Genomic DNA, 27,874 nt, shown 5'->3' with positions numbered 1-27,874 from the left:
GGATACGCACGAGTCACTGTGGAGCTTTAGCTTTGGGATTGCCGAGTTGCTGCAAGTGAATGAAGTGCGTGAATGGGAATTGAGAATTGAAATCGTGATTATGATTTGCATATCGTTTGCGCTTGGGAAGATTCATATTATTTGCGAGGTCCAATCACGATTGTATGTTGTGTAGTGTCGATGAGACAGTTTGGGACATTCATTGATTTGACCCGTTATTCATTGAAGGATAATTCTTATTGGAATGAGAATGTCTATTATAGTTCATCGTCCGAGCCCGATTCGGTCTCAGATCCATCATCTGCAGGTACCGGAACTGGCTTTTTGGCAAATGGTAGTTCCCTTTTAGCTGGTAGCTCGGCGATTTTTGTTGTCTCTGTTGATTTAGGCGCTATTTGCATCTCCTCATCCGAATCATCTTGAACGATATTTTTTCCCGTACGACGCTGAGCTTTTGACTGTGGAGCGTCTGCCTCATCTTCAGTCTCTTCATCCGAGCGATCAGGAGTTTGTATCCCTTGTTGGTCGGATTCATCGGCGATATCATCCTCCTGTTGCTTTTTGTCAATATCCATTTTTTCAAAAGCATCATCTGAATCTGAGCTTTCAGCCTGCGCTTCCTTCCTGGCTTTACGCTTCCCAGTTCTCGATGTGCCGGCGGTTCTGAACTTCCCAGATCTTGTAGCTCGCATTGTATCGACTTTTTCTGGATCAACTTTGGCGCTTGCTAATAAGGTTTGTTGGTCCCTTATTTTGAGCTTCTTCTCATTCTGCAAGAGGCTAAACTTCTCCAACAGCTGAATCTCATAGTCGGATTTTGTTTTATTTACTTCCCTGAAAGTTTCATTGAGTCCATCCAACATTTTCTGCTGTTCCCTGTACTTAGTTTGTAATGCTTCCAGCTCATCCTTTGCCGAATCTGCCGACTTTGTTGCTAGAGCGCACCATTCGAAAAGGCCAATTTCTTCTTCTTCGGTTTCATCCAGTTTGATTGCGCCGAGACGTTGCTGATGTATAATTAGTATGTAATATGATAAGATTGCCAACATAATGACTGGGAGGATACGTACTTTGATCCCTTCAATAACTTTTTGGATCACGAGGGTCACGGCTTTCTTCTCCACTTTAGCATGAATCTCAACTCCTCTGGTCACATTCTCATTCCCTTCCTTCGGCGGCTCATGAAGCAGAATGGATGACAAAATCAGAATCCATCCTTCGTCGCTACATGGAGAATTCTTCGACTTGAGTGCAGATAATTTGCTGTGTTTTACTAGAATGAAGATTAATATTAATTTGAGGTCCCGCAATTAACGCATGAATGTGAAAATCAGGGTTGAAAATCAGGGACCTCCAGCGCGGGACGATCCAAACAAAGGTCGGAGCTTACCTGAGACCGCAAATACGAGTTCACCATCCGTCCCAACTAACTTGAGATCTAAAGGTCGCGACCCAGCAGACTCGACGTGAAGAAGAAAAACTTCATCTTGGTTCGTAGCGCTCGATGTAATGCGAAGAACCGCTGGAAGTTGCTTCGCCGCCATAGTATGGTTACGGCTGTATTCCTGGTGCTGATCTGATTCGGTTTAATAAGGTTGGTTGGTGATGGGAGTGATGAAACAAGAAAGCCGAATCAAAGGATCAATAAGGGAAGGGGAGATGTAAATCCGTATTAAATTTTCCACGAGATGAATTAAATACAAACAAATGTGATGATGATATAATCAATTTTATTTACTATTTGCTACGATACGTAGGTAGGTAGATATCAATGGTAGATCTGCTGGTAGATCAGGCAACGATGAGGAATTGACTTTCTATTGCTCACTTCACTCCCATTCTGCCTAATGACAGATATCAGACTTTACTTCCATTCAGCTCGGTACGAGGAGTGAGGAAAGAGGTAGTTCTTGTTGGTTGTTATATACATGATATGATCCATCGCAATAGTACGGGTACGGACGGGTACACTCAGATGAAATACGACACCATAGATACCATACGGTCCATCTATATCATCCGTACTATAGATCCAATAACAAATCCACCAAAAATAAAAGAATCAATTTAATATCAATAATCAACCCAAATAAAGCAAATAGCACCAATCCCGTCAAGAGAAACAGACGCGTCGCGATTAATCTTCATTTATTCATTTTTCTTCGTTTAATGCACCCAATCATTCCTTCTTCTTCGCATCAAATCCTCGTGGCTGGTCAATTCCCATGATTCTTTCCTCAAAGTAGCCAGCCACAGAGCTTCAATCATTCGACTCATCCACTCAATCCCCCGTGAACACTGAATACAGCGGAGAACTAAATTTTCAACCCACTTCAACATTCAATACCCACCCGCCAGGAGTGTCAAGAGATTCATCGCCTTTCGAATTTCCAACAACAATTCTTTGCTACCTGCCCTCAAAAGGGCGCTGGAGGTTTGATACCAGCAAAGGTGGAAGAAAACATCAACATCAATCCACACGATCCTGATACTCATTTCAATTGAAGCCAGCGAACTCAAAATAACAAGATCCAAGCACCGAGCACACCGAGCACCACAAATTCGAAACCAGGGAATCACCATTGCGACCACGAATGCACTGATTCACTCATACATTCATTCGCTATTCAATCAACACGAAACAAAACAAAGCAAATTACAGTTGCAGTTCCTCCTTTACGACAACGTCAACAAAAAAACATTCCGATCTGCAAGTTTTTTACGACATGAATTCACGATAGTTACTTACCCGCGATTAAGCTGATTGAAAAACTTCAACTCATCTTGAAGCTCATAATTGAGAAGTAGTACACGGTCGCAATATTTCATCAAACTTTCGATCTTTTGCGACACACAATCGGGCTCGAAATGGATCAATTGGTATTGAAGCCGCGGGCACCCGTGGAGGACGATGTGGAAAACTGGGATGATGATGACCTTGACACTGGGGGCGATGATTTTACATTTCGCAGTGCTTCAGCAGCAACAACTGCGACCATTGCGTCGACACGCAGAGAATCGGTTTCTTCACGTTTATCGATAAGATCGGACTACAACGAGGAACGACAAGTACATTTACCAGAAGACGACGAACGAGCCATGAACGATGCGATCGCTACAGCTAAAAGAGCCGGTATACCTTTACCAGAAAACGTACCTTCCTCGGCTTTATTAGGAGGAAGTATAAAGAGACTTGGTGGAAGAAAATTAAGGAAAGTGATTTCAGATGATTGGGATGATGGGGATATCGAAGTACCAATTGGAGAAGCCCTAAAGATCAAACAACAAGATGGGTCTCAATTCCCAGAAACACTACGTCAAGTCAGCGGCTCTGGATCTCTAAGTCCACAGAAGACATTGATGGCTGCTCCGATCTTCCATGTTAGCCCAAGACCCGAATTAAAAACGAAGGCGGCATCGTCGAACATGCTTGATCGCTACAGAGATGAGGAGGACGATGACTTCTTTGGAGATGGCGAAGCAACTATAAAAGTTGCAAAGATACGGAACCCCCAGTCTATGGCACCTTCTGTCACATCAACGAAACCAGAGAAATGTAAGGAAACCGAAGAAGATTTCGAACAAGATCTACAACTTCCTTCAGATGGAGCTTTGAAGCTCACATCTCGTAAAGATATCCCGAAGACCCCCCAGAGTATCCAGGACGATTTTGACGATTGGGGTGAAGGCAGTTTAGGTACTCGATTTGGTGGAACAAAAAGAGACGGTCGATCCAATAGGAACTCAGATTCCTTTGCGATGAGCCCCAGTATCGCCAGTTCCATGACTGCTGAGAGTGAAGATGAAGGTCTTGAAGGTTTAGTCTTACCGAGTGGCCCTCTCAATTTCGAGGATATTCTCAAGAGGCGTCAATTAAATGATTGGCCAGAACGTCCAGTAGAGGTAAAGCAACCAAGAAAAAGTTTGGGTGGAAAGGATGACTTTTTGACCGGGCTTGAGATTGGCGATGGGGATGTCTTCGATTCGAAGAAGCTCACATTAAATCGTAACGTAAAGGTTAACCCTGCTAAACAACAAAGCCCAACTCGACCCAAGCCATCGGTTTCATTAACTTTTACAAATAAACCTGCGCTTCCTTCCACCTCCCGACTCCCTAGGCCACATGGACATGAACGTATTCCATCATCTCTCGAACCAGTTTCGGAGAGTGGTGGGCCAATACCAAGTCGAAACCGTAGGTCGCAATCTAGGTTGGGAAATTCAGTCCATTCTTCAATCAATAGTATTGGATTGTCTAACGCATCATCTTCTAATCATCCAATACCTCCATCAACTCCTCGGCGTCGTGAACTAGGCGCAAAGTTATCCACATCAACTCTGCGCAATGAGCCTACAACGACCAGTTCCCAACTACTAAAGCTCAAGCGGTCAATGCCAACCATGAAGACTTATCAGCCTTCGCCAGCTAAGCCAATGCCTACACGATATGAGAGACCTCAGTCTCGAACGGAAGTCTATAATAGGCCACTCTCAATGTCTCGGTCCAAGGAACCTGTCGAAAAAGATCGATCCGGAGCTGAGTCTAGCATGTCCTTTGTTAGGAAAAATCATGTTCCATTCTTACCTGCTGGTGGTGCTTCCAGTTCTCAATCACATCATGTCACTGCAAAAACGTCCCGGCATCTTCGCCGTAACGATTCTGAGTCCTCAACCAATAGCGCCGATTTTCGTCCACCATCGAGAACGCTTTCAAGGCAAACGTTTCGATCGCCCAGTCCGCGCAGATCTCTTCGGGGCGCCGATATGCTTGCTCGTGAAGCTACTATGAAGCGACAAATCACAAAACCTGTTCGACGAAGACATTTTGGTGATGGCTGTGAACTTGATGCTTTTGATGATCTACCTACTTCACGAGATGCAGAGCAAAGGTTCGTCAAAGAGCCAATCGGCCGTGGCCCGCCTAAACAGCTTTCACTTCGCAACAGAGCTCATCAACACATTATGCCCATCCGAAACCCATCGCCTATACCTCTAACACCATTGACACCAGCGAAAAGCAGGAGTGAATTGCCGCGCTTTGCGCGCGATACTGCCGCCAGCCGCATGGCTCGGGAAGCAACATCATCTCATCGCACTGTCTCTGGGTCTGGTGCTCCTCTTGCTGCTCTTACAAATCAATGGAGGGCGAAGGTTTCAGCAACAACTGGACTCAGTCCGGTTCATGTACAAGGTTCAGTTCGATCAAAAAAGAATAAGGTGCCCCAAAAGCCACAACTTATTAAGCCCATGGGAAATGTAAACAATCCCAGATGTACGTATACCCTCCGCATAACTTCTGAAACTACCGCTAATCTTTCTTTGTAGCTGTAAAAGGAATGCAATATGATCCTATTAACTACCGATGGGAAGGCAACGAAATTGAAGTATCGGCCTTTGATATGCCAGCTTCTGCAACCCCGACAGCGTCAATACCTGTACAGACACCAAGAACGACAGCACCACAAATATATCGGGAAAAGGAATGCTCGACACCTCGTCCTGCGCTTATCACCAATATAAACTCTGCCCAGAATGTCCAAGTTGTTGGCGGAATGGTCTTTGACCCGCAACGTATGTGTTGGCTTAAAATGCCAGGGGACAACAAAAGAGCAAAAAGTGAATCTGGTGATACCATGGATGGATTTGATGCGCTCGAAGATGAGGAAGATGTCTTTAAGGATGTTCCTGATCTTGAGGAGGGGCCCTCTAAAGAGTCTGATGAAGTTTCTGGTATGAAAGGTGAAGGTGCCAGTGGTCTCAGCGATTGGCTTGTTGGTGAAGAATTTGATGTCGGTCCAGAATTTGTTAGGCGACAGAGAGAGGAGGAAGAGCGCTGGAGGAGAAAGTGTGAGAAATGGGTCGGCGCCGCGCGCAACACTGAAGGAAACTCCTGGAGATGGAGTATTCGAGACGTAGTAAATGAATTATGATCAGATACCAGGAAGGGATTAGGCATGAAGGCATGCTTTTTATATTCTTTGGGATAGTCTATTATCGGATGATAAAAGATAGGAATTTTGATGAGGTGGATAGGTCGGATCTTGGTTTGTACTATGAGATGATGGTTGGGGATTGTCTTTTATTACGCTATTTGCATAATGCTTCCGTTGTTATTTTTTCTTGGAATTTTTGGACGACACAACATCAGGCGTATATTTGGGGAAAAGAATATCGTTGGTTTTGGCAGGAAGGCTTTGTTTTTTTATTTACGTGGATGGATCGGAATGCCATCCCCAATACCCACACGATGAGACATGAAAAGGATTCATGATGAAAGAAACGAACAAAAGCTTAATAGAGCTACGAAGGTTATGACTGTTATGATCGGGTTTATACTTGACTACTGTATTTTCTTGTATTCTACTCCTATCATTTACGGTTTATTTTATTTTAGGGGTTTTTCTTCCTAGGGTTTTCCTTCAACTTCAGTAATGGGATTCGTTGAAATGAAGAATAATTATATGGCATGGATATCGTCATGGATATTATTATTGGGTTGAAGAATTTTTGGGGGTGGGGACATTTATATATCATGAATTGAATTACAAAGGAGTTTTTTTATTTTATGTTAAGTATTTGTTTTTGAATGTTCTTTTAGATGCTGTGTGGTTTTCTTGTGTAATGATGGATGTGGAGATGATTGGTATAGAGGTGTGGGAATTGGGATTTTTGTTGTGATATGTGATGGATGTATCGAGTGATCGCCAATGCGTGCAAAAGGAAACACAAGTTGGTACGTGGGTAGGTAGTGCTACTCGCTAATTATCGTTTCATTGATATTGAGATTGATATCGGAATTCTTTTTTGATTGGTGGGCTGCATTGAGTGATCGCTGTGCTACGTTGGTTGGTATATGGGTTTATGGGTGTAGGGGTGTATGGGTATACAGGTACTTAGATGGTAGCTCGCTAAGAAGTGGTGTTGGTGGGGTTCGATTGGATAGGATACGTCCCTAATTTTTAGGGGGGGAGAAGATGGCTGGGAGAATGGGTGAGTTGATTTTGTGGTGTATGGTATTTTGTGGGAGGTAGTGTTTGGTGGGGTTTGATGGTTTGATGGTGTACATGTTTTGTGAAGATTGTATTATGAGGGTGGGAGAATGGGAGGGTAGGAGAATGTAATCAGATTGTAATGGAAGGGTAGTCTGGGGATAGCTTGTCGTCGCTGAGAGCGTTTTGTGGTTTCGTGGGGGATGGAGTGTGAATTTTCTTGGATGTGGATGTGTATGGAAGTTATTTGGGAGGGTTTGTTGGGTTTTATATCGTTGCAAGAATAGTATAGTTATTTGCTTCGTTCCTTGCCCTCAAACTTTGTGTTTCCTGGGGTCTTGATGGCGTGAGCTTTTCAGATACTGCAGTGACGAATAGGACTTTTGGATGTTGAGTTTTTGTTTGTGTGCTTAAGTAGGTATTTGGATGGATAGGTTGAGCTTTAAATGTTACTGAGGCTTGAACGTTCGAAGGATTGGAGCTTGAGTTCGTTTGGGGGATTCTATGGTCCCTACAGATTTTGGGGGGATTCTGATGAGAGGAAGATAATTCGAAGAGGGGAACATGGAGGGAAGTTGGAAAGAGTTGAAGGCGGGAAGGAGTGCTAAGTTTTCGATATGCGTCGGTGGCTGAATTCATATGTCGGCGTGTGAGTGAGAGCTGGAAGTATTCCAGGATTCATATGAGGCATCTCTGTACTTATTATTGTGATTCATGTAAGATTACATTATGATTTGAGAAAGCTCGAGTCAAAGTTGACTATGGGTGTGATTGATAATCAGGTCTGAAATTTCCAATCTCTGATTTCGGTAATGACTCGAAAGTAATGTTGTATAAAGCATGATTCGAGAGAAGAAATCTGATATGATTCGAAGTCTCGAATTTGTCTTGGTATGGTGTATGATATGAGTAAAGATACACTACGACGTTTATTTCATACCTTTCTGCGAGCTTTAATTCAGGAAAGATGACTGGAGGTCCAATTTTTCAGTGTGGTTTCGACGATTATCAATCAAAAAATGTATTTTGACTCCAGAATCACCTCGACATGAGCCTTTTCGAGAGAAATCGTGACTGAAATGGTGGATTTTATGATTTTCTTGCAGAATGCGCCTGGATAATGAGTCGAATGTCGAGTTATGAGTCTGTCTGGGATGTTTTTCAGGGACAAGTCACCCGAGATATGATTTAAGAGTCAATGGTATAATCATTTTGAGGTGCCTTAGAGCTGCTTTGGAGTGCTCAAATAGGCTGGGAGTTCCCCTCGAGGTGGAAGTTTAGAAACCAAGCAAAGTCGAATTTCGAAAGCGAAAGCAAAAATCAAAAGCAAGGCAACACAACAGTAGATGCTCGTCAATAAATCAAACACAGGTACGATCCCTGAGGTACTTCAACATTCATCCATCTACCTTCTTGTCCAACGAGTTCTCGCATAAGTACTCTCAGACTTTTATCTCGGCCAAGCCATAGCCATTATCACTGTTACGAACCATCATCATGTCCACAGATGAGAGATCACGTCACAGGTAATTCTGGTAGGCTCCTCCTACTTTAACATCTTAAGAATGCAGTATACTGACCGTATTTTTAGAAGATTTCGATTCCATAAGAGGAGATATGCAAAATTTCAGAGAAATGTCGACGGAATGTTCTAATCGCCAACAAATTCATGTGCGTGTGCAGGGAAGTGTGGTACGTCTGTTGGAAAATCTCCGCCATGAAAGAAGTGTATTAGAGATCAGACTCCGTGGATTGCAAGATGGGCTCAGGAGTCTTTTACGCTGGGGAGATCGAATGCGAGTCATAAGAGACAACATGTTGCAAAATAGACAGGAGGAAATCAGTGTTTTGCGTTATCAGCTGGCAACTTTAGCTTCACATCTACATTTTGTAGAAAGTTGGCGTCAAGAACTTGAATGGATAAGATTTGCATAGTGCTACTATCCATGAAGATTTAAAGAGTGTGACAGCCTTTGGATATAGGTAGGTCCAGATGTATCAAGGGGATGAGCGGAAGACTTTGCAGTTAAAGAGGCAGTGTAGCATTAAGTACCAAATTATGCTGCTAGAGAGCCTGAGTGGAGGATCTATTTGTATCGCAGAATGCCTGGTTTTACAGAGTAGCCGAGTTTTTACAATGAAGTGAATTCTAGTTCAACCTCTATTAAATCGTCTGTCAAACGTGACCTGTGTGTAACATGATTTGATGTCAAGTTTTCCTAATCTATGATTTTGATATTCACGTGAAACTGATGCTATTGTCATTTTGAAAGACATAAAAGAAAAGGATGAACTATGATTCGAATCGCATTGGAGAGGGGGTCGTTCAACGCAGTCATTTAAAGAAATTTAGGGGGTTTATGGGATACAGCGTGACTCACAAAGCATTTCTTACTGAATGACACAGTGATTTGGAATGACTGGAGGTTTCCCTTAGAGAGCTCAAGAGAGCATAAAAACTTCGAGTTCCCGTCTACTCAAATTCGTTTAATATCCAGAAACGATTGGGCATCAAACATCAGACATCAAATCAGAAACTTACAAGACAACACACCGAAATCCTCATCGACCCTTCGTGGAAACAAAAACGCGAACATCATTTAGCAATATCCAGTCAACTTTCGCGATTCATCGGTATTTCATTCTTACATCATTAAATTTCGTTTGTTCGGCCTCAAATTTTGACATATTTCTCTCAACTACACTGCTGAATACATATTTTGTCAACAAATATTGATATGTCTGATATTCCATCTGTCAATTTGAGCTTTCAAGCCCTGATGCCAGAACTCACAACCCAGCTTGAATACACAAAAAATACCAAATACACTAGTAAAGCATTATACAATCTCTATTCAATTAACACAATGCTGACTTTTTATTAGGTCGTGTTATGGACTTATTGCAATTAATAAGAAATCTTGGCGACGTCCCGAACAGCTTATACTATGAAACTCGTCGCAGTTGTCATGATGAAGCCGAGAAGTTAAGAAACGAAATACTACGTGACGAAAACTCCTTGAACCACGAAAAAAAATTCTTGAGAAAGAAATTAAATCTAGAATGAAGCAATATTGGGAAATAAAGTCGGAGCAAGTTGAAGCTCCTGTGAATAGAAGAGAACATCAGATTATTAAGAACTTGCTGGAGGGTGCTCTGCAGGAGAAATGCGAGAAATTTGAAGGTGTGGGAAGGATCAAATTGTGGAGTTTGTTCACAGATAGAGTATATCTGGATAGGTTGATCAAGCGCTTACAGCCAGGTCATGGTATGCAAACATACAGGATTAAGCCAGTCATAAAGAAGTGCTACAGAGGCGTTGCTCGTGATTGGAATTCATATCAATCCTAACACCTTTTTTACATACGCTCCACCTCAGACCTGTCTCAATCCTTCACAGTTTTGACAGTTCAGTGATGGAGTGACAAGTGCTAAAGAGCAAAAGCGGAGTGATTTTATTGCGTGGTAGAATGCATGGCTTTTCAAGTAACCGAACGAGCTTTCACAACAGAACGCATTTTTGTTAAACTCTGACTGTAAGATATGTGATATGATTATGACACAGATATATGCACTTCAAGATCCAAATTAGCAGCCCATAGAGCGCTGACTCAACATTTTTGAGTTAGTCATTGTTTCGGAACTCATGAGTTCTGTAGATTTGTCATAGGATTGATGGCTTCCTTTTTCCAGTGATTAAACCGGTAGGGTTAACAGAAATGACTTGAAATGCATCATGCACTGACATGAGAAGTCCTTCGAACGTATCGTGACGCATTCTTCGAGGAGAAGTGATTCCAATGCTGAATTGTGACGCAGTACATGATATGATTGGAGATGCAATGGTCATGGAATGATTCTTAATTCCACCATACCAATAACGCTCTAAAGATGCGTTGAACAGTTTCGATATTCTAGCCCACTTACGTTCAATCCTCAGATACAACCGCACATTAAACACCAAATAACAAAACTGAAAACTTCAAAAACCTCCTGTCAAAACAAGTTACGCGTCTTTCAGACATCCCCTATTGTTCATCTACACTGATCTATGTCAATTTGATACCTCCGAATTTGTTATCCAAATCTTACTTATTTGGCCTTCACCCGCCATCAAATCACAGATCTAGATTTGTCAGTGCCATAGCTCAACAGGTCAACGTTGTGAGATTTTACACAAGAATCAGGTGGCATCCTCATTATGTCTGATTCTGGCAGACACATCCTTGCGAGTAAGTTCTTATGATATTGTGTTGTAATACACAGCAAACGAATTGCGCTGAAATATCACTAGAGGAGGTCGACCAACTGGTTAGGAATTTCAAGCATCTTAGCGCATACAGGCGGCTTAGTTCAGCAATGTTCGCCAGGTTCCTACAGGCGAAAAGGGACCTTGATGGCATGATAGAGAAACTAGATGTTCAGATTGATGAAGATCAGGAGACTGCTACACGGCTGAGGCTTAGACTCCCCAGATTGCAAGTGGCCATGACCCGAGCAACGGCGAATAATGATCTTAGATCACGTCATGAAATGGATAGAGAAATTATCGAAATTTCAATTCGGCTTAATAAAATTGTTGCTGAGATAAGACGTATGGTGGAAGACGAAAACAAAATATTCAATTTAGTGATTGAACTATGATATTAGATAGGCTAAGAGTCTGGGTGGAAGACATCACGGGTGGACAGTAAGCCTGACTTTCTAATTGAGTTGAGCTTGTGGAATATAATGCGTTGTAGTTACACACCTCCTATCATATATGAATGTGCATGCTGTCACCTGTGTTCGTGCTTACAAACTTTTCAGGCGAGAAGAATTAACCTATTGAATACACATACCTCCAAGCAACTGACACACTCCCCTCAAACTGTTTTATCAGTCGTCCTCCATTATTTGATGCTCCATTTTGATATATCGGTAAGTGATGCTTTGGTCCTCAGATCTTTTTCCATGGAGTTGTAAATTGGATAATAATTGGCCCCAAAAATGACTCGGTCAAAAATATGTAGTGTCTGCTTGTCAATAGCCTTGGGGTAGTCGTTCCTCGATGGCCATCATAGCGACAAGGCTACGAAGGATGAATCCTACATTTGGGATCATAATATTGATAATTTGAGAAATGTTATTGAAGTGTTGAGGCTATTAGACCTGTCGTGGGATGAGAAAATTAGGAACTTCTCAATATGACATCGCATTCTATGCCCGGGGCTCTGGTATTTGACTTCGTAGTGAATAACTAGTATTGCACGATTATATTTCTCGGGGCTCTCGATGCTTTACTGAGTCACTAGTCAGATCCGAGCCTTTTTCGATGGAAATGTCACAGGTAGTGGACCTGCACTTCCTGGAAAATCAATAAGGCCCAAATCTGCAACCAAAAACAAGAGCGTAAACCAGATTATTACGAGCAAAATGCGGCTATATTAAGTGTAGAACTACTTCACGATAACAACCTCTATTATCAGTCTATTTGCAGTCGAGAATCTCGCGCACGAGATTCATAGCTACATGCTTGTTTTTGCTGCCATATGATAAATAATCAAGCGCAGGCGGGCTGGCAAGATACCTCAAATTCGAGCCTCTTATGGGATTCGGCTATATCGGCCAGAAAATAGCCGATTCGGTCTGCTTTGTAACACCGTGTACTGTTTAGCGCTGGATAAAATGGTTTTCGACAGCTTGTATTGCAAATGGTGTAATTCGCTGATATCTTATTCAATAAAGTCTTTCTATTTCAGTCATTTGCCCTGATTACGATTCATCGCACCCCTCGTCCTCAGTATTATAACTTCAGTTGTTGTTTGCTGTCCTACATTGACGATAATTTCAATTTTATGGGGTTAAGAAAAGCATTGCACGTACTTTTCGAGATCCTCAAATTAACCTCCAACGTTTCCACCTACAGCTTACCGTTCAGCATGTTTTTCTACATTTTGCTTACTTACATGTTTGCTGTGGGGCATGCTAAGACCAATATTCAAAGACAAATTTTCTTACAGCATTCTAAAATGGCCCGCCACAACTATATAATCGGAAGGATTTCCTCTTTGCAGATGTATCAAAAGGCAGTTTAATCCACCAGATCTTGGCCATGATATTTTACAAATTAGCCCTTCAACGTAACACCAGCAAATATTATCAATTTCGAGATGAAGATGAAAAACATGGTCAATCAGTGATATTACTTGGGAAATTTACAGAGGATAGTCACAAAAAAGCCGTGGAGGTTGCGAGACTTGTCTTTGGTGTGACCCACGAGAATGCTGTTCGAGTCAACCTTCTCAATGAACGGTGTCGAGATTCTGTGCAGTGGGACCGTACTCTTCTGTGTGAGTTCACCGAGCAATGGTTTACTGTCATGTGCGGCTCCGTAAAACAAACCTCTCGATAAATCGGATATTGGAATCCTTGGTAAGCGGTTTTGGAACACAATGATCTCTATTAATGGCAAGGAAGATTGGATGGCGCATGAAGTAAGTATTTACCCATGATTTTCCCAATAATAAATACTGACGAGAGATCTTGGGTAGCAATTAAAAGCTGAAAAGTTCTGGGTATGGTTAGCTGCAAGAACTTACAAACTCAATCTCCGTAAGGAAATATCTAACGTACAAGACGCTCGATTTGAAAGCTATCACTATCTTCTGGAACAATGGCTCGATGGTGAATACGTCGCCTTTATCAGGATGATACAGATTTTGATCATAATCGTGATCTCAAGATACATCATGAATTAAAATCCTTTGACATACAGAAAAAAAGAATGGGAGTTCAGTAAAAGCAAATCTAAACTCTCGCGCCTAGTCAAAGAACTGCTTCGCGATGGACAACCAAACCTTGAGACAACGCGGGGGAAAATACTCGTTGAAGCGAGAGGTGCGATGAGTAAAGCGGTGTGTTTGGCTAATGCCGGTGACGGCTACAGTGATTCCCTTGAATTTGCCGATAAAATGCTAAAACTAAATGGAACTTCACGTGAAGCATGGTTGGGGAAGCTTTTGTTTGAATTTTCTGCTTTAGCGCTTCTTGACACATCCCGCCACTACTTGCAACCTACAGCGTCCGAGTTGAAAAAAGGCGAACGACAGGCCCCAGAAGCTCTTGATAAACTAGATAAAGAGCGCAAAGAATTTCTAGCAACAATTTCACATAACCCTTCCAAATCGCCGAGTAATTGGCGGTATGATCTATACGTACGCATAGACGACGATCTTAAAAACAAAACCGGTAAAGACAGGGAACGTCGAGCGTTGAAAAATCAATGGGGAAAAGCGAACTCTGATTATAAAACCCTTGAAAAGTGTTTGAAATTGTGTTATAAACTATTGCCGCCTTCACATACAGGTCGTGAGAGGTCACCTGAAATCTCTCAAACGCATTCTCCTCGAGGGCGAAGCAATGAAAAACGAGATTCAGAATCAGACACAGCGCCTTCTTCGAGGAAGCCAGCTTCATCAAAGCCACTATCTACCCCCAAACGACGTCCCCAAGATGTGACTGATGGTTCTTCATCGAAACCCACACCTCCTGCAAGAAATCACTCTCGATATTCTCGGACGACGATTTCAGTGACTCCTCAGTTTCTGAGGCGTCTATGCCTATAGAGAAGAAACGTGGAATAAAGAAGGTGATGAATTTGGTTCAGAATCCAGCCTCTAGAAGAAGATTGAAAGACAGAACACCGCTTTTGAAATAACCTTTTGTCTATCTTGTAGAGGTCAATATCATATTATTTGGCTAGGAATCTGTGAAAAGAGCTCCCTAGTAGCTCTCGCTTTGTTTAATGATATTTAATGCTAGGAATAAGTTTCTATGTTAAGTTAAGTGTTTCAGTGATGTGAAATATGCAATCGTTGAGTAATTAACTAAAATCCAACGATCAAATCTTCAATCTAAAGATGTGCAAAGTCTCTCTTCACCTACAGTGCTAGGTCATAATTTAGCGAAAGATATAACTGATAGGCGATGCGTCTCATCAGGATCAACTACTCTATTTCCTCCCGACTCAATTCATCTCTCTATCGCCTGAAAACCCCGAAATCCTCGCAAAACACCGTCTATATAGCTTTCCGAAAAACCATCTAAAATAAATTACCACCCTGTGGAACTCAAAAAGGGTCATTTGAGGATTAAAAAGAGATACGAACTACACTACAACAAGACACTGAAACTCGTGGCAAGAGAACAAAAGAACATTTATTCTTAAAGTGAATTCTCTTGAATCCCCAAATAATGCTATGAGAGGCTCTCTAGCCCCGAGAGAACCTCTCTAGTAAGATCAAGGGGAAGTTAGTGCTTGTTATTTGTCGACTTTTCACCCACAGACTCAAGCCAACAAACATTAAGAACTACTTGGCCTGCTACTGCGAGGTTTAAAAGGTGGCTAGATCGTCATAGCAAGCCAATTTCGTGGTCTTCAAACACACAAGGAATTATAATGGAAAGAAAATACTATCCAAGATATGAGATTCGCAGGCGGAATTGTGGCTGGATGCAAAGATGAATATGCCGCACAGGTGCCATATTGCATACACTGGTAAGAACCCTTATGTTGCCCGATGCTTCCATACTTTGGAGGGAATTGTAAATTTGTAGTCGCAATCAAAGTGATCTTGCGAAAATGCTTATTGAACATGATAGTTGCCATAATTTCAAAGGTCCCACTTCCCTGTTTCTGTATTGAAAGCTGAGTTCTCAACACAAAATCTCTGTAAGATAAAATGATATTACCGCATATGTATGTGCCGAATCCTCAATCTTGTCCATACAAATGAGCACCTAAGACTATATAGCCGCGCGATGCAAAAGTCCTCAAACCTATATATAATCACGCCGTCCAATTATATGCCACATAATGATCCCGGTATACCTGAACAACCGTAGAACTCCAATGCACGAACTCCGCCATATGATGCAATTTAACGCCATGACCGGGAAAAAGTGACCCTTCACTCAAGATTGACCCTCCAGTCTACTTTTATGAACTTGCTCATTAAACCATTCCCTTCCGGCCTCTTTTCTCTCCATAGCTTCTTCTTCATACAAATCCATATCATCATCTCCCAAATCGCTCGTTTCATCCCACAACTTATCGAATTCCGAATTGGGTCCCAAGGCCGGTACAGCCCAGATATGTTCTCTCAATCTTTTATGTCTCTCACGATCCTCTTCAATTCTCTGTTCAATCTGTCTCTTATCCAATCTCCCTACTCCATTTGGTTTAGCTTGTTTGGGAGTAGCATGTTGTGAGGTTCCATTTCCATTGGCTTCGTTTGCGGGCGGAGAAGACATGAGTGCGTCGGGTTGGGTATCGCGTTCCTTGAGACATTCCTCAATTTCCGTAACAGTTTGAGGTAAGAGGAAGGATTTTTGTTGAAGGCCTTGGAGAACCTTGCGCACTACTTTAACATTGGCTGCTCCGGATCCATCTTCTGGCGCAACGGCATCAACTACCCGTAGAATATCTCTTTGCATCATGCGTACATAATCATCGTGTCCTTCTCTCGATGCCATGTCGCATAAAATTTCGATGAAAAACATGATATTTGCCCTATTGTTCATAGAATTCTGAATTTCAGGTCAGCTACATTCTTTTAACAACCCAAGTCGCTGTCATAAAATTTCAGAAACGCGCTTCCTTCTTGAATCCCACAGATCCAATCTCTAGACACCAGAAAAAAAATATAGACGTACTTTCTCCAGTTGTTCCAGAATGCAACTATGCAAATCTTCATCCATATCCCTATATTTCAACGCATACTGTGCCGTCTTATTCGCACTCGTAACACTCGCATTCAGATGTTGTAAATATTGCGTAAAGCGAATGCGCACTTCGAAGGGATCCATCTCTTTTTGCGCTGGCTTGACCCTCGCTTTGAGCGGCTTGCTTGATATGGGATCAGGTAAATTCGCGCGAAAAGTCGGCTCCTCAATGGAATTTAGCAGTTCACTGTTGCGCAGTGGAGCTGGTCTGGTTGTATCCATGATGTAGTTTTGAAGCACTACGCTTTGTTGGGTGAAATTTGGGCGGTGGAGCGTTGGCAGTATTTTGGTGTGGTGGGGAAGGGAGCTTTGCTTGACTTCTTACTTCAAAGTTAGAACCTCAATATTCCGAACAAGGGATATATATGAAGAAGATACTTCAAGAATGTATTGGAGATAATTACTTTGATGATAACTCCGATCCAAGAAGGAGATAATCAATTATGAGTTCTTTAATTGAAAATATGGAATCAGAAATGACCTTGACAGTTCTTGGTTGTGGTATGTTTGTGTGTTTGTTTTTTCTGAACCTCTTTCATTGACTCGAAGAGATGGAGTCGAGAGGAAATTACATTGCCAATTTAAATTTATTGTTTTTGAAACAGTGAAGTTCTTCTCAAGTACGGTAGGAGCCATCGGTCGTCCGTACCTGGTCTTGTAGGCTATGGGACGAGATATGGACATGTACTTCTCCCATATGCGCAGAGAAATTATATTTTATGTTACACTTTGCTATATTTCTGTATCTATAAGTTTATTCACTTGGACAATAGTATCTTAGAAACCAAACTCCATTTTTATGCACATCTGTTGGATATACCAATCGTTTGTGGATGAATGTCTACTTATTTGCTAGCTTTCCGGGGGAGTCATGCCAGAACATGGATCAAAAGCAAAACCCAACACTGATACTTGAATGTAGGAACGATGGGTATAGCAATGGGTATAGCAATCCTCTCTGGAATACTCAGCTCCCTCAATACGCCTCAAACCCGAATTCTCATCCCCCCAAACACATCAGGAACATCAACTCCCGCCTACCCAACCGAACCTGTAAGCCCTACACAGTAAACGAGATCCCATCCGAGCCCAACGTAGCGCAAGCCCTAGCCGCTAAACTTCTAACCAGTATCTTTGCCGGCGTGACCATCAAACAGCTCCAGACTCAGCTCTTCGTCAAACAAACAAAAGGTCTTACCGACCTCGCTTCCGCTTCCAACCCCTGTACCATCGTCCGCGCAATACCCAACCTCTTTTCTCAGATCCAAGAATCAATAACAGTATTAAATACTTCTACCCCCTCCTCCATGAAAGCACAACTACACTTCTAACCTAGATCTCCACACGTATCGACGAAGTTATTTTTCTTCCTCTTCAACCATGGATACCTACCTACCTGTACTACTCTCTGTGGTTCCGCTCCAGCATTTTTCACATTAATTCTCGAGGCCCCCATAGACGGTACTGTAGGCATGCGACTCCCACGAGCAAAATCGCAAAAAATAGCTGCGCAGACTATGTATGGTGCAGCTGGTTTGGTTCTATCGGGTGAGCATCCTGCGCTTTTGAGGGATAAAGTGAGTACGCTAGGTGGATGTAGGATAGGAGGATTGCTGGTGCTTGAGGAGGGAAGAGTCAAGGGGGCGGTAGCGAGAGCAGTGAGGGAGGCGGCTGTTGTGGAGGGGCAGCTTGGAAAGGGAGTTGTGGGGGTTAGGTAATGGGATGAGGTTTTAGATTTTAACGAGATTGCACGGTTGGGTTTGGTGTTTAGCGATGGGTAATGGGCGGGCGGCTTGGAAAAATGGTTGGACAAAATGAAAGGGAAAACTATAGGATAATGGGGATACCCAAAGAATCAGCGCAAATAGCATTTGAAATATTTCATTCGAATTTTGTTGTGTACTGATATCTGAAGTTGAATTATCTGACTCTAATGTTCGTTCTTTCTCTCCAGATTTATTCTTTCCCATCCGAAAACCAAAGATCTCAAGCATTCCCTGATATCATCCCTAAATTCAATCACACCCGAACTCCATGATATAGTGAGTACCAATGTACGGCACCACTTTTAATACACGTGCCTCTTCCATCCTATACCAACCATATTACCACCGATGCTATTCAAGAAGCAAACTTCAACCTCTTAGCCAAAGGCTCCTCACTTTCATCATCTTCTTCATCCTCATCATCCTCATCATCAGCAGCCCTCTTTCCATTTCCATTAGCCACATTCTTTCCCTTCCCCTTTCCAATAACAGTCGATTTATCCATCTCAATTCTCTCCTCAACCATCTCAATCAACCTTCCATAATCAGCCTCTACGCCCATTAAAGCTTCGTTCAATTTATCGATTCTTTCTCCGCGATCAAATTGCGCTAATGCATCTTTGTTGTGACGATAGAGACGTTGTTTCACGAGGAGTTGCCAGAGATAATACATGTGTTCATCCTCTTTTTTGGGAGGCGGGAGAGACTTTTGTGGTTTTCCCATGTCGCGCAAAAGGGCTGCTTTGGCGGATGGGGGGATTATAGATAGAAGATACATTTCATGAAGACGAGCGAATTGGCGAGGGGCGATTTTTGATTGGACTCGAAGCTTCTCGTATGCATCGGTATCAAAGAGTTTGGCTGGTGCTGGACCTTTAGAGTTAATTTTCACCTTTGAGTCTAGTTTTAATTTGAGGAAACGTTCGTCTTTGAGTAAACGACCTAGATCGTTGATGTCTCTTAAATCATCAAATGCTTCATTCGGGTCCTCCACTGTGATTTCTCTTGTATATGGGTCACTAGATAAGTAATCGAATACGGCGTTGTAAAATAGTGATCCTTTGCCCCCGCTTTGGAAAGGGGGTAGAATGAGAAATTGCGATATTCTTGAACGACATGGAAGAGTGTTAAACGATACACCATCAACAGGGATTGTGAACTCGGGAGCTATTTTGTCGCCATTGGGGGATTGTGGAGGAGTAGCGGGCGTATATACGAAATAGCGATAAACGGTACAAAAGCCCATGAATATGTAGGATGATGATTTCTCAAAAAATGAGGCTGCGGCTGGCTTCTTGTGGTACAAGAAGAATACTGTCCAACGTCCAAGATCATCTTCTGATTCATCAAGATCAAGTAATGTTCCTCCTTCAATAAACAATGGGACTAGAGTTTGCACCCGCTTGATGGTTTGTTGAATGACCGGATCCGAGAGATTGCCTTTCCATATTTCAAAAATTTCTCCACCGACCTCAATTGTGCGAAAGAGTTCTCCTGGTGGATGCCAATCTGCTGGGGTAGCTGAAATATGCGATTCAAAAACACTTGATTTTTCAAAAGCAGCTGTGTTGATGTTAGTGACAGTTCCTGGAAGTTCTTCGTGAAGTGAACATACTCTTTGGTAAGAATGGTTCCAGCACTGCCTTCAGGTCTGTTGGTTCTATATCACCGACTGCTTTAAATTTCTTGTTGTAGGTAATTTGTAGGCCAGGTCGCATATCACAGGCATTATATTTCAAGTTGATTCTCAATCCCTGATATCCAAATATTGATTCCTCTTCCCCGAATATGGGATATGTGAATTTTGGATTGAAGGTGTGAAGTGAGGTTATGCCTTCGGCGCTTGGGGTGACAAGAGAGATATATATGGCCTCATTTGAATCGGACGACCCTGCATTTCATTATGTTAGCTTTTATGAAGTATGAAATTGATCTTCGTGAGCTTTTGCTCGTCGGCGCATACAGTTCAACACGGAGCATTGGGGGGGGGGAGCAATAGGTAGAATATTCTGTGATGAACACGGCCGATCGACTGGAACAATAAAAAGACTTTGGGTTAAAGAAATTAATAATACCTACAATCTGAATCGATTTCAGCCATCTTTGCGACAATAATTTTGCTGATACTGTTAATGCGAAAGATAGATAGGCTTGTTGAGTAATTGTCGTTGTCAATTGAGATCAATTGTAAATATTTCTGTACAGGTTCAAAGCTTCACCAGAGCTTAACAAATCGCGTAAGGAGTAGAGTGATTTTCCGCCGAGACGCGTTTTCTCCCCAGAAGTTACAGGGATTTCTAATAAATTACTTAACAATGTGGCACTCTTTATTATTAGTTTAGTTCAATCTGGTAGTTCAGCCTCGTTCGTGTATTGAGTAAGACCCCAAATCTGTCATCCCGGAGTGACGAATTGATTTCTTTATAAAGGGAGTGGGAGTGCGCAAGCATAGGAAAATTATCTTTCACCTGCCTTTCTGAGGATTTAATCAATTGTCTTGTCTCCTTTCTACTTATTGTGATTCTGATTTCGAAATGAAGCGGTGATATTCTTTTTGATCTGGTATTTATAGGATTGCGACGTAGATTTTAAAGGTGCAGCAAATAGAGGGTATTCACGATGTTCGACGGGTTATTTATGCTGCTCATTTTGAGCGTGATAATGTGCTTGAGGTAATTCCCCTACTCAAAGCTTGCAACTCATATGCTGATGAAGTATTTAGTTGCTTTCTTGCTGGAGCAATTCCACTATCTATGACCTTATCGCCGTCCCAACTTCGATTAATATCTACGATTGGTATGGGAGTACTTGTCGGGACTTCGCTGGTTGTTATCATACCCGAAGGAATTGAAGCAGTATATACTGCAGGATCTTCGGCACATACTCATGGAGCAAGGAGCATGAGGGTTCAAGAGAGAAGCTCCGAGCTATCGTGGGTTGGTGGAGTCAACACAATCGCATACTCGAACAAAGCAATTGTCAACCGAAGACATGCCCAGCTAAATTCAAGGACTTCGGAGCCCGTAGAAGTTGAGATCATTACCAGGGAAACTCTGGCAGAGGAAAAGGAAAATAGTGCACCGGAAAAGTCGGATGAAAAACCAACGGGTGCAAGCGATGTGCATCACGACGAGTACGAATCACCTACATTCTGGATTGGTTTATCTCTGATTTTGGGATTCATTCTTATGTTCTTAATTGACAAAGTTCCAAGACATGCTTCCGAGAAATTACAAGCCCCGGTAGCTCCAAGGCAAATTTCTCTTAATAATCTATCTCAAGGAATATCAAACATCTCTTCGTCTGATGAAGAATCAGACGGCTTTTTTCAATCACTCACGCCGAGCCCGAAGCAAAGTCGTAGTCTGGCTACAACGACAGGGCTTGTGATACATGCATCGGCAGATGGAATAGCTATGGGTGCATCCGCCTCTACATCCAACACGAAACTAGGGTTTATCATTTTCATTGCAATCATGGTCCATAAAGCGCCTGCCGCCTTTGGACTTACATCGGTCTTACTGAAGCAAGGACTTTCGAAACGAGCAGCACGTGGTCATCTCATAGTTTTTAGTCTCGCAGCTCCATTTGGTGCCATCACGACGTTTCTATTAGTAAATATTCTTGGTGGTGGAAATATTGAGGGAGCCAAAGGACAATGGTGGACGGGAATGTTACTATTGTTTTCTGGTGGAACTTTTCTGTAAGGCACACCTAATTCTTTTTAAACAAACAAAAGGCAGACAGGGCTAATAACAAGTGAATAGATACGTCGCAATGCATGCTATGCAAGAAGATTCGGGGGTGCATTCCCATGAACACACAAATTCCAATGGGTATCTTGACGGTATTTCACAACGTAAACAAGCGAAACCGCAAATGAGAGATACGCTCGCGGCTGTCGGGGGAATGTTGATCCCTCTATTAACACAGTTTGGTCATGACCATTGAGTGGAAGGCTAGATGAAGGAAGGCTTTGTATATATAAAAGAGAGGAGAAAGGGCATGGAATGGAATGGAAACTTATGCTCGTCCAGTACGAGAATGCAAAAGATAAAACGCATAGATGGATGTTCTTGTAAGATATAGATTGGGCACAGGAGGGAGGAATATGATACCAATTATATTATGTTCCTACCCATTGGAAATTTTAGGATATTCATCTCCGTTATTTCTCCCAATTAGGTTTGCAATTAGAAATTGAAGAGGGGGGTGAACGCATAATTCGCTTACATCAAAGCTCCACTCCGAGACAAAACCTTGGATCTCGAAACACTGGACCCTTTGACTCCATACTATTTTTAGAGAACAGACAATTCAGATGTATTTTACCATGTTAATGCGGATTGATTTCGCTTCATTGTTCTGGACGAAAAGTCCTGCGCTCTTCGATATTGAAACCTTAGAAAAGCTAAGAAAAGTACGAAATGTACAAAATGTAAGGGGTAAAAAGGTTGGAGGATTTGAAACGAGAAAAATAGATGCACAGCCTTCTGTTTCCAGTATTTTAGCTTAAGCCTTGAGTTTAACCTTTGACTATTGAAAAGTTCGTGATCGTGCTCCCGATATTGGCGAGCATAGCGATGATGTAGGTATTTGGGAAAATGTTTATTAGTTTGTTAGGAGGCCTTATCGCGATAACAAAAAAGGAGGCGATTAGGTGGTGTGAGATTAGATTATTTAGTGGCACGGCACGAGTTGTAAGTGAGTTTTTCGCCCCCCCTTTTCTGAAGATGATGGAGTGGATTCTCGATTCCAACGATTCGTGATATCATGTGGTAGGTTTGGTTCAAAGAGTATGATTTGTGATGATTAATGTGTGTGGTGAAAGACAAAATGGGTCATGTGCTATGTATGCACTGATGTGTTGCTTATTTGAGGATTCTAGATGTTGTGGGTGCTACTGTTGATACCTAAATCTAGATAGGTTGGATGAAATGATTGAATGCTCACTGCGTAGAAATTGTAATTCGCATCTTGGAACTTTCCTAAGAGTAGGTACCTATGTGACGGAGGGATAACATATAAGAGACTTGGGTATTGATGGCCACACTCTCTAGACGCTTAATTGCTATTAGGCGTTTAGAAAAATTAGATGTAGAATATTGATTTATAATGGGATATTTGTAGCTATATGACAGTTCCACCGCCACCACCACCAACTCAAGCAGGTCAATCAAAGAATCGGTACCAGAACTTAAGCCCCCCTGATATCATAGAGTTCTTTCACTGATGCTCTCATTGAACTATTATTACTCTGGTGTTCAAATAGAGATTGAAAGATCTCAGTTCTAGCTGACAGTCTTTCAAATTCTACACTATCGATAAGTCATGACGACGAAGACCTGAAATCATTTATTAACTTGGGAGCGAGTGATGTTGATACTTCAATAGATAATCTATTCTACCTAGGTAGTGCAGACAGTACAGATAGATCCACCCCTCGATTTATAAAGGAGTAACAAGAAACGTGGAGGTTCATTCATCTAGTGCTGTGCGAGGTAGGTAATTCTCCCATGTGTGATTGTCTGTTTGCAGTGACCTGCCATACCTTGATTTGGATATCTTCGTATCGAGAACATGATCCCAAAGACATCTCCATCCAAGTCAACGACCAAACTCTGAATGGCCATATCATACTTTGATAACATGTACATGATCATCCATTTTTTCCACTTTTAAGTTCTTCAACATCCTTACTTCATTAACGAATTATCCCTGCCTCCTAGGCATGACCGCAATAATGACTGAGACCACCCAAAAGTTCATTAACTCCAATTAGCAAAATCCACCTACGACCCACGACCCACGACCCACGACGTTCCACTTCCACTGGCTTACCACACAGAAGACTCTCTCTCATCTCAAGATCAAGCTCAGCCCAGCCAGTACAAAGTACATTAAAAGTACGAAAGCATTTATATTACTCCCTTTTTGAATATCATCTTATCGTCAAACAATTCAACAAGTATAGACCATATCATTACGATTGATTCTTGCCATTTATATTCGTGATCGGTATAGATATTAAAACATACTTGATTCAAATTGTGCCATTAATCATCGAGTTTCAACCCTAACGACAACGCATTCGAATGTGTTCCCTTGGACACTACGTTGCACGACCTTCTCTCAACACCGCCTTCAACACACGTTAAAAGACGATTCCTTGGTTTAAATTTAATATATTCGACTTTCTACCAATTGGCGCAATCGTTTTTCATTTCCATGGTCGAGATTTCATCCGTTGATTGTCAATCCAAATTCTTCCCTTGGTCCCAAGCCTCAATCTAGTCGGGAAAGACCTTCACGACCTCCGCATCTACGATCGTAACCTTTTCTCAACCGTTCAACCTAGACGGAACAACTGGTTGAAGAAAGAGGGTAAGAGAAAGCGGCTATGGACAATTTCAGACCTTTGAGCTTAACAGACAGAAGGGCTTCCATTGCACCCATTGAAAGAGACGGCGAAATGTCTCCCACCCGAGCGTTAACGGTCGACACAAATGGCGAGCGCATTCCAATGCCGCAAAGGTTAGAAAAGATCCTAAGTAGACCAAGAGGTCCTCCGACGCCAAATATGACGACTTCTTCCGCCGATATACAGTCTCCCACACACTCGAGTCATGACCCTCCTCCTCCCCCTACACCGGCAGCCAGTCCAGGTCCTGATCACCCGCAGCCAGATTGGAGTGAGGCGGGAGAAAAGGAGGATATATTTTTATCACAAATCAGAATATACTTCGCGCAAAGTTCAGCACCCGAAAGAACGAGAATATTAGGAGATCTTTTGAATTTGTGCACAAGCCAACAACTAAGCTTTGTACATCAATATGTTAGCCCGTTATTGAAGAAAGATCCATTTACCACTTTACCAGATGAACTATGCCTTCGTGTATGTTTCCATTTTCAAGAGGTGAAGCCCAAGCTAATTGATTTGTATAGATTCTGTCTTGTATCGACGACCCGAAAGTACTTGCGCGCTCGTCCCAGGTTTCGAAACGTTGGAGAGATCTTCTTGCAGACGATGTCACTTGGATGAAATTATGTGCGAAGCACGATTATGGTCGAAGAATGTCAGAACATCATCCCGTTACACCTCTAATACCGTCACTTCGACCTCCTCCACACCCCGTTCATAAGGCATTACAAGCAGGAGAGACTTCGGCCCTTGCACATTCTTTTCCCGGAATCAGCGCAGGATTATCACAAGTCCCTGGAAGTTCCAGGAGCTTTGATAGTGCTACTGCCTCTGGCGCATTGAGAAGACCAAAGATCAGGTCGTATAAATCACACTTTAAACAAAGATATTTGGTCGAAACCGCCTGGAGGACTGGAGGACAAAACATCGCAAGGCATATTACACAAGATCAGGGTGTTGTTACAAGTCTACATCTGACACCAAAGTACATTGTGGTAGCATTGGACAACGCTAAGATTCATGTTTTCAATACGGATGGAAATGCACAAAAGACCTTGACTGGGCATGTAATGGGTGTTTGGGCAATGGTACCATGGGAGGATACACTTGTTAGTGGAGGTTGCGATCGTGATGTACGAGTGTGGGACATGGCTGCTGGGTATGTGTTGCCAATCACATTTTCGAGACCAGGTACTAACGAATAACAGTGAGAGTTTACATACTCTGCGTGGACATACTTCCACAGTCCGGTGCCTGAAGATGTCTGATGCAAACACGGCAATTTCAGGCTCTCGAGATACCACTCTAAGAATCTGGGATATTAAGACTGGAGTTTGCAAAAATGTCCTTGTGGGTCACCAGGCAAGTGTTAGATGCCTAGAAATTAAAGGAGATATTGTTGTATCTGGAAGTTATGATACTACAGCTAGAGTGTGGAGCATCTCGGAGGGAAGATGTTTACGAACACTCTCGGGACATTTCTCTCAAATCTATGCTATTGCTTTTGATGGAAAGAGAATAGCTACTGGAAGTCTTGACACCAGTGTTCGGATATGGGATCCAGAAAATGGGTATGTGTTTTCGATTGAGATGTGAAAAATCACACTAACAAATAATTAGATCCTGTCAAGCTATTCTTCAAGGACACACCTCGCTAGTTGGGCAATTGCAAATGCGAGGAAACACTTTGGTCACTGGTGGTTCTGATGGGTCTGTTCGCGTTTGGTCTCTTGAAAAGATGGCCCCAATTCATCGATTAGCTGCTCATGACAATAGTGTCACAAGTTTACAATTTGATGATACACGAGTGGTTAGTGGAGGTAGTGATGGTCGAGTCAAAGTTTGGGATCTTAAGACTGGTCAACTTGTTCGTGAACTCACTGCTCCTGCTGAGGCTGTTTGGAGAGTGGCCTTTGAAGAAGAAAAGTGCGTGGTTATGGCAAGCAGATCAAATCGCACTATAATGGAAGTAAGTACCATAGTCCTCCCCTTTCCCTGAATTATATTAACATAATCTAAGGTGTGGTCATTTTCTCCGCCAGAAGATGTTCTGTATGAGAATCCCTATGGCCAACAAACTCCTCCCATCACTGGGCCCGCTAGACCACTAAGTGCCATCGAATATCGGAGCGGTAGTCAAGACCAAGCTATGCAAGGGATCATGACACATGAAGCATCTTATCAGAGGGATGATATTGAAATGGTCGATGCTGGACCATCGACAGCTCCTCCGCAAGCTACCGGGCCTACTTTCTTTCACGAAGATGACTGATCCAGGCCATTTAACTAATCTATATAATAAGCACTCACTAATTCTGATTGCTTCTTTCACGTACTGGGTCATGGAATCTATAGTCACTACCACCACTTCTCCATTGAGAGATGATTACAATACTGTGAGAGAATACGGTCTCACATATTTTACCGTCATCCTTCCGCAATCCTCATACATCACCTACCTATTTTATGTCCATATTGATTGACCTTTGATTGATCGAAGCACAGAAGACTTGTTTATAAAGAAGCAAAGAAGCATCTGGGGCAGGGCGTTTTTCATTTGACTGGTTGGCAGAATAGTACAGATGATTTTTAATAGCTCAAATACCAATAGGGCAAAGGAAAGGGGGACAGTTCAAAGGGAAGAATTTAACGGCGTAGCATCGAGAGAATCTGCATTAGGGATTCCCCAGGGTCAGGGAGTTACTTGCTTAAGCTTGTCCTTTGAGTTGGTAGGGTAGCATAGTAAAATGCGAAAGAATCAAATCTATGCTATGGCTTTTCTTCTTGAGTGATCGATGAAATAAAGACTGAACGTGGAAACCCGAGTTAGACAAGAGGGTCCGCAAGTAAGGCCGAATGGTAAATTGTCGGGCTCTAACGTTTCCGTTACACGTGATTTTGGGTCGGAAGCTTGAGGAACAATCTGTCCGAAC

The 27,874-nt window shown here is 42.4% G+C and overlaps 9 protein-coding genes across 9 annotated transcripts; 6 read left to right on the top strand and 3 right to left on the bottom strand.

The window, feature by feature from the left end:
- Nucleotides 1-257: 257 nt before the first annotated feature.
- Nucleotides 258-1,544, bottom strand: EAF02_003579 (uncharacterized protein; the record flags this gene model as incomplete). Its single annotated transcript, XM_038899627.1, has 3 exons — nucleotides 258-1,007; nucleotides 1,071-1,273; nucleotides 1,391-1,544. 3 exons carry the CDS (start codon nucleotides 1,542-1,544, stop codon nucleotides 258-260), a joined length of 1,107 nt encoding a protein of 368 aa, XP_038760554.1.
- A 560-nt stretch (nucleotides 1,545-2,104) lies between these two features.
- Nucleotides 2,105-7,066, top strand: EAF02_003578 (uncharacterized protein). The gene is made up of 2 exons (XM_038899626.1): nucleotides 2,105-5,272; nucleotides 5,326-7,066. The coding sequence occupies exons 1-2, from the start codon at nucleotides 2,869-2,871 to the stop codon at nucleotides 5,928-5,930; spliced, it is 3,009 nt and encodes a 1,002-aa protein (XP_038760553.1). The 5' UTR covers nucleotides 2,105-2,868; the 3' UTR covers nucleotides 5,931-7,066.
- Nucleotides 7,067-8,486: 1,420 nt separating this feature from the next.
- Nucleotides 8,487-8,924, top strand: EAF02_003577 (uncharacterized protein; the record flags this gene model as incomplete). The annotated part of the gene is made up of 2 exons (XM_038899625.1): nucleotides 8,487-8,515; nucleotides 8,561-8,924. The coding sequence occupies 2 exons, from the start codon at nucleotides 8,487-8,489 to the stop codon at nucleotides 8,922-8,924; spliced, it is 393 nt and encodes a 130-aa protein (XP_038760552.1).
- Nucleotides 8,925-11,190: 2,266 nt separating this feature from the next.
- On the top strand, nucleotides 11,191-11,633 carry EAF02_003576 (uncharacterized protein; the record flags this gene model as incomplete). The annotated part of the gene is made up of 2 exons (XM_038899624.1): nucleotides 11,191-11,221; nucleotides 11,284-11,633. The coding sequence occupies 2 exons, from the start codon at nucleotides 11,191-11,193 to the stop codon at nucleotides 11,631-11,633; spliced, it is 381 nt and encodes a 126-aa protein (XP_038760551.1).
- A 1,790-nt stretch (nucleotides 11,634-13,423) lies between these two features.
- EAF02_003575 (uncharacterized protein) lies at nucleotides 13,424-14,596 on the top strand (the record flags this gene model as incomplete). Its single annotated transcript, XM_038899623.1, has 3 exons — nucleotides 13,424-13,465; nucleotides 13,523-13,655; nucleotides 13,797-14,596. 3 exons carry the CDS (start codon nucleotides 13,424-13,426, stop codon nucleotides 14,594-14,596), a joined length of 975 nt encoding a protein of 324 aa, XP_038760550.1.
- A 1,348-nt stretch (nucleotides 14,597-15,944) lies between these two features.
- EAF02_003574 (uncharacterized protein) lies at nucleotides 15,945-16,976 on the bottom strand (the record flags this gene model as incomplete). The annotated part of the gene is made up of 2 exons (XM_038899622.1): nucleotides 15,945-16,559; nucleotides 16,686-16,976. 2 exons carry the CDS (start codon nucleotides 16,974-16,976, stop codon nucleotides 15,945-15,947), a joined length of 906 nt encoding a protein of 301 aa, XP_038760549.1.
- A 1,899-nt stretch (nucleotides 16,977-18,875) lies between these two features.
- Nucleotides 18,876-20,621, bottom strand: EAF02_003573 (uncharacterized protein; the record flags this gene model as incomplete). Its single annotated transcript, XM_038899621.1, has 3 exons — nucleotides 18,876-20,083; nucleotides 20,136-20,411; nucleotides 20,600-20,621. The coding sequence occupies 3 exons, from the start codon at nucleotides 20,619-20,621 to the stop codon at nucleotides 18,876-18,878; spliced, it is 1,506 nt and encodes a 501-aa protein (XP_038760548.1).
- Nucleotides 20,622-20,914: 293 nt separating this feature from the next.
- Nucleotides 20,915-22,662, top strand: EAF02_003572 (uncharacterized protein). Its single transcript, XM_038899620.1, has 3 exons — nucleotides 20,915-21,192; nucleotides 21,243-22,223; nucleotides 22,288-22,662. The coding sequence occupies exons 1-3, from the start codon at nucleotides 21,140-21,142 to the stop codon at nucleotides 22,469-22,471; spliced, it is 1,218 nt and encodes a 405-aa protein (XP_038760547.1). The 5' UTR covers nucleotides 20,915-21,139; the 3' UTR covers nucleotides 22,472-22,662.
- A 1,488-nt stretch (nucleotides 22,663-24,150) lies between these two features.
- Nucleotides 24,151-27,801, top strand: EAF02_003571 (uncharacterized protein). The gene is made up of 5 exons (XM_038899619.1): nucleotides 24,151-25,415; nucleotides 25,466-26,100; nucleotides 26,150-26,512; nucleotides 26,562-26,910; nucleotides 26,962-27,801. Exons 1-5 carry the CDS (start codon nucleotides 24,921-24,923, stop codon nucleotides 27,211-27,213), a joined length of 2,094 nt encoding a protein of 697 aa, XP_038760546.1. The 5' UTR covers nucleotides 24,151-24,920; the 3' UTR covers nucleotides 27,214-27,801.
- Nucleotides 27,802-27,874: the final 73 nt, after the last annotated feature.

Source organism: Botrytis sinoallii, assembly GCF_014898435.1.
Source record: "Botrytis sinoallii strain Bc 23 chromosome Unknown BSIN_005, whole genome shotgun sequence".
NCBI classification, from domain to species: Eukaryota; Fungi; Ascomycota; class Leotiomycetes; order Helotiales; family Sclerotiniaceae; genus Botrytis; species Botrytis sinoallii.
The sequence above is the reverse complement of the archived record's forward strand: the minus strand, read 5'-3'. Positions and strand labels throughout refer to the sequence as shown.